The sequence below is a fragment of the Egretta garzetta genome, unplaced genomic scaffold (genome assembly GCF_000687185.1).
Source record: "Egretta garzetta isolate BGI_Z169 unplaced genomic scaffold, ASM68718v1 scaffold172, whole genome shotgun sequence".
NCBI lineage: Eukaryota > Metazoa > Chordata > Aves > Pelecaniformes > Ardeidae > Egretta > Egretta garzetta.
Window position 1 is genome coordinate 258,175 of NW_009258951.1, and position 6,009 is coordinate 264,183.

Sequence of the window (6,009 nt, forward strand, 5' to 3'; positions counted from 1 at the left end):
AAAGAGGTGGGGATCCTAGCAAAACAGCCCTGATGTTAATGCAGTTTGTGCTGGCAGTGCATGCTTTTGCTTATAGGGTTTATTTGACTTTGGAGAATGAAAGAAATAGTTGCCTGATACAACAGTGTCAACACTAGGTCTGTGCCAGTTTGGAGTTACCAGCCAGAAACTGTCCCCCAGCTCATCAAAGCTGGCAGAGTTAGATTAGAAGTACATGGGATGGGTTGTTCAGGAGCTACACAGGGTTTGGGACTTTTTGGGTCCTAGACATCTTTGCAAAACAAAGCAGAGCTTCCATTGGCTAAACTCTTGTGTTGAGACTATTAATATGCCCTGTTACACATCGGCACCCATAATGACTCATAAAGTTGCAGGTAGGACTTCTTGGCAGGTCGTGGAGAGTATTTGTTTGCTAAAAGATGAAATCTGATGGTTTCTAACATTTGCTTTGCCAACTCTGCCAGGAGCCAAGGGCCAACTTGAATTTGTAGATCTGTGAGGTGATGCCTTGGGCTGGCACACGGTTGGACTAATTCCTTGAGTCTTTAGTAAGGATAAGCAGGAACATGCTTTATTTAGCTTTCTTGCCATGCCTAGTCTGACTTAAATGGGAGCGTAGGACTAAGCAGGGGTTGGCATCAGAGTAGTTCACGTTGCCTTTAATTGGTTAATTCCTGCTTTTGGAGGTAAGGCAATGTTGGGTGACCCTTCAGTTGGTAGCTGTCATGCCTTCTAGCTCATGGGTGTATCCTTACAGGGTTTTCCTAAGTGCATAGCTGGGTTGTCTTGAAGAATTAAACGTCAGGGAACCTCTTGGAAGTTTTGAAGGAAGTTGGTTTAAGTCATTGAAATATGTCAGCAATTATGTGAAACATTGTAGAAATACAGACAAATATTTGGTAACTGTGTGTTGAGAGTGTCTCATTACCTACTAACAAATTGGTTTTTTGCATGTTATCAGTTCTGGGGATGTGCTTCTGTTTCTTCTCACACTTATGCTAACTGTAAAGCGGGGATATTCAAAAGATTCCTTTGCTATCTAGATCGTGATCTAATGCTGGGAAGCAATGGAAAACCCTCTGCAATAGCAGAGTTACCAGAGGCGTTGATTCCCAGTCTTGGACTGATAAAGATAAGTAGTAGATGGAAGTATTTTGTGTTGGAAAAGTTTGTAACAATGTTGTTCCATCCAATGCTTTCAACATAATTTCGGCTTTTTTAAAGTAAAAGGAACCAGTACATGTCAAGATGGCTGTCAGTGGGGTGAGAATCCTAAACCTGTAGAGGTGTTACCAGCACAATTGTGATGCTTTCACAGCCCTGCCCACCCAAGGGAGCTGGGTTAAATATAAATAATGTAGATGGTAACGAAGCTGGAAGTTCAGTTAGAGGTAAAAATGCCTAGTGGCATGGTAATGCCTTTTGACAGGAAAGGGGAAAGCCATACCAAGATGTCCGTAATCTTGGAATTCACTTAGATCTCTCAAGTAAAACTAGTTCTTGCAGGATCCTGGATGGGAGGCATCCAAGGAGTCATGGATGTGCTGATGAAAATTCAGTGAGGAATACTTTCTTTCTGTGCTGGTTGTAATCAAATAGCTTGTCAGGTGTTAGAGGGCAGTTGGAAATGTTTTATATTTGGTAAATAAAATTGAGGGTCTTGGTTCTTTCTTGTGTAAAGCAATATGCAAATTTTAATATAAAATTAAACACTTTCTGGCCTTGCTAACTTCATGTTTAGTTGAACATTTTAGTTGATTTAGTTGACCATTAGCTGATCAACTGACTAACATGTAAATTTAATCAAATGCAGTACTTTTCAAAACCTGAACTATAGAGTGATTTTGTATAAATTATGTTGAAATAAGCTGATTTAAAACATCTAGCCTCCTCTCTTACTGTAAGCCAGATCAATTATTCTGGGAAGCAGCCTGCATACTTTTTTTTTTTCCCAAAATAAGAAAAGATTAATAGGTACTTAGGTTTAAAGACCAAAATGTGCCATTGTGTAATGTCATTGCTGTTGTGATGGCGATGAAGTGTGATGGTTTGGATTCTAGTTGAATTCCAGCACTGTCCTTCCAGCAGAGCTCAACCAGCCACTGCTGCGTGCATGCGGGATGCTGGACTGGGCTCCTGGGTTGGAGCCAGCCCCCAGCTCCATCCTTCCTGCTCCTTTTCCTGGTTGTATGTTTCTACTTCCCACAGGTGCTTCCCCTTGGCTAGTTTGAGGAGGTTCACTGCTCCGCGTGTAGAATACCTGTCCTATTTAGGTGTCTCTCTGTCACTTTTGTAGGCAGCCTCCTTGCCTGATACAGGTGTTGGGCTTATTTCAATCTATCTCCCTCCAGAGGACTTCAGGTAACAAACAGTTAACCACCTTTCTTCAAATTGTTACTCCTGTATTATTTCCCATGGGAAATGGCAGGATGTCTAGAAATCCCAGGCAAGCTGTGGCTGCATCCACAGAGAGCAGCTCTACATCATCTGTGCAGCCAGTTAAACATACCCGAACATGTTGCATTTGCTGTGTGTTGTGAATGCGTCTGTGTCTTGCATTAGAATTGCTCTGTGTTCAAGCTTGAGTGGCTCTGCACATGCAGACACGTTTGGTGCATGGTGGTTGCCTCAACCCTCCTGTTCGGAGGTATCGACCAACCTCAGCTCTCAGTCACTGCACCTTAAGCTCCCTTCTACTGAAGTTATTTTATTTTTTTAATTATATATATTTATTTACTTACTAATTTATTTCATCATTGATTACTTTAATGCCTAGAATGTGTTACTACTTTATGTGGCATCTTACCTTAAAAAATTTTGTTACATCTTACAAATCACTCAACCATAACACCACAGAAAAAGTCAGACTTCTGACACACCTGGTGCTGGAATGGCATTTAACTAAGTGATAACAGTTATTTCAGAAAAAATAGCCTCAATATATCCCCTGCTATTTATAGAGTTGTCAAGTCACAGTTTGCTTTGTGGAATGGTATCTGTGTATCCATCAGAATATTAATGCTGGGCAGCAGGGACAGCAGGAAAGCCCATCATGAGAAGTATGTCTAACTTCCAGTTTCAGGGGACACATGCATTATAGAAGCAAATATTGAATCTAGTTGAAACAGATGGCAACCTGGAGTTAGTTCTCTTTCTTTTAAAAGGAGAAATACAAGCGATTAGAGTCATGCAGAATTTGATGTGTTCCAGTTGAATGCTAATTGTGACAGTTGTCTGTGGCTTTGTAACAGGGGTGGTTTTGTTTAGCCATAAATGAACGTCAGGCCAATGTGGTCAAATACTTATCCAAAGTGGCTGTGTGTAAACTGGCTTGCAGACCAGCTACGTCAAAGCAGAGTTTGCTCATTTGAGTAAATTTTTTTCTTTGTGTCAGTGTCTGAGCAGATGACAAAACCCACCGGAGAGCAAGCCAAGGCTTAAGTGTTGAAAACATGCAAATGCCTCTCTGTGTGTCCACCTTCCAGCACGGAAAGGTGCTTCTCCACCCTTTGCTGTTGCTGCGCATTGTTTTTGGCAGTGGTGGCCCCAAACTTTCTCAACTGATTGCCACGGCAAGTGCTGGGGCAGCTCTGCCCTGCAGTGGCTAATTCTGGCTCTTGGCTCATTTCCCAACTCATAAGACTTTTTTTTTCTCTTTTTTCCTCTGCATTTTAATTTTCTGCTCTCTTTCAGCTCCTTCTTAACTACATGTTAAGATTTAGCCTCCTTTTTATCCCAAGTTCTTTAATTCATAGTAGTATTTTCTGTGACTTGCTGTCATAGAAACGAGGGCTTTAGAGGACCTTACAAGCTCGTGTAATGCATTTCACTACCTCAAGGAAAAAACTACTCTTTTTAGACCAGCTCTGGCAGGCATCTGTATCACCTATTTTTAAGAACCTCCAACGAAGCAGATTGCGTGACCTCTCTGGGTGATCGGCCTAGTGCCTTGCTTTTTCAATAGTGTTCCTAAGATCCTGCCCATTGCAGTTTAAGTCGGATTCCTTCACCAAAATGTCTTTGAAAACCCTTGAGCAAACCATGTTCCCCATTCAAAAGCTATTCTGCTCAGATATCTCTAGTCCATACTTTTACTTTCGGTGTCTGTTTTTGAAGCTAATCTTCTGACCCTTAGGGCATTTGCAAATCAGTTCATTAGGCATTTGCAAATCAGTTAATTTTAGTTCCGTCTCATCATGTGGTCCATACAGGTAGTATTGCTTTGTTTGCATCGGTTGAAACCTAAATTTGCGGCTGCGCTCTTGCCATGTTACAGCTGCAACCTCCCTTAGACAGTCTCCTCCCTGAAAGCGTGGGCAGAGTATGAAAAGCTTGATCATGTAGAAAGAGCACAAACTACATTGTCCTTATCCTTTTTGTCACCGAACACAGGGGTCCCCTCTTCATTTCAGCATCCAGTTGGGAGACACTGCTGTGGCATTTAGTAAAAAGCAGTTTTCTCTAATTGTACCGTATTTTTAAAAACCTCTGCTTAAGTACAGCTTTTTAAACATTTTGTTTCTTGCTGCTTCAGTTTAATTCCATGAAGCAGTCTGCAATTTCGTACATGAAGGATACCATACATAAAAAACTTGCCTTGTAACTTGGATAGCCCCATAGCAAATAAGTTGGCATTGCACGTTTTCTGACTTGCAGGTACAAGCTTGGACCCAGGGAGCATAGCCAGGAGGGGCTGGAAGGCAAAGCTGTGATGACATGTTCAGTATCCAGGTGGAGGGCCAAGAGGGCAGCTGCGCGGCGCTGGGTTGCATTCCAATGTGCTGATCCGTGGAACAGCGTTGGCATACGCTTTGGAAGCTGCTGCTTGCTCTCCTGGCTGTAGGGAAGGGGCTGAGGTGATGGCAGGGAAGGAAGGGGTGAGTCTTTGCAGAATATTTTCATATGATCGTGGCCTATTCTGAGCAGGCTGGACATTTGGAGCCTTGGTACTTCTTTGTGGTGGTGTTGTATACTGTGCTGCCTCTGGTAGCTCAAAAGTTAATTACTCCAGAGTGGGTTGTTGAGAATTTTTTTTTCCTCCTTGATTCCTGAACTACTTAAGTTGAAGGGAAGTTATATTTTCTCACTACTTTTGGGGGCTTAATGGGATGGAGGCTTTGGAAACAATTTAACAATTTCACATTTTATATGCTCTAATGAATTTCCCAGGGTTTTGGAAGGGTTGTATCCAACTTTAGTATCGTAATTTCCAGAGTTTTATTTATGCTAAAATAAGTTAGTGGTGGATTCAGAGGCACAAAGAGCCAATAGATTGCAAATGAACTAACGAAGACATCATTTCTTTTGGATAAAGAGCATAACTCACAGTTGTGACTTGTACTGAAGTACTGCAGACCATGAGTTTCACCAGGACCACAAGCTGGCAATGGGGTTCCCCTTCTCTCCCTTGTTTCAAACCTGTGTTTGATTTCAGGTGCAGAAAAGAGAGGGTTTGCAAGGACCAGAAACAACTCTGAATCTGCAAGAACTCCCCAGAACTTCGATAGGAAGAGGCAACTCTCTGAATCGCAGGCAGAAGCAATGAACAATTCAGACAGCAGAATAAATCCTAGACAACTGGGAACTCCCAGAGGTATTAAAGCAGAGTGCGTACACGCTTCAGGAATAAGCTGCCTTGAAGCATGTGCTCAGCACTATTAAAAGATGGGCTGGGATGAATACTCTTAACTCTAAAATGAGCTGCAAAAGACTGTTCGTTATTTGTAAAATGTGATTATCCCAGGCTTTTTGGTACTCTGAAATTGGGTGCCAGTATTTCTAGGCAAACTATTCTCAGAAGTTCAACTTTGAAAACAAAGCCTCTGTACAGCTGCTGTTAAGATGCATAGACATGTTTGGTGGGCAAGATAACACTAATGAATTTTTGTTTGCAGGAGGACCCTATGCTGCTGTCCCAACGTCAGGCGATAGAAAGAATCTAAATAAACCCACTCGAGGGAGGAAGAAGAGTATATTTGAAGCCTACATGTAAAATGAAGATGTTTCAGC

At 42.0% G+C, this 6,009-nt stretch overlaps 1 protein-coding gene across 1 annotated transcript in view; it reads left to right on the plus strand.

Moving 5' to 3' along the window:
• The window catches only part of DIS3L2 (DIS3 like 3'-5' exoribonuclease 2), a 198,126-nt gene that overhangs the window by 11,966 nt on the left and 180,151 nt on the right, over positions 1-6,009 (plus strand). The window contains 2 exon segments of the mRNA XM_035889935.1: positions 5,435-5,593; positions 5,895-6,006. Coding sequence (XP_035745828.1) covers positions 5,435-5,593; positions 5,895-6,006 — 271 coding nt within the window.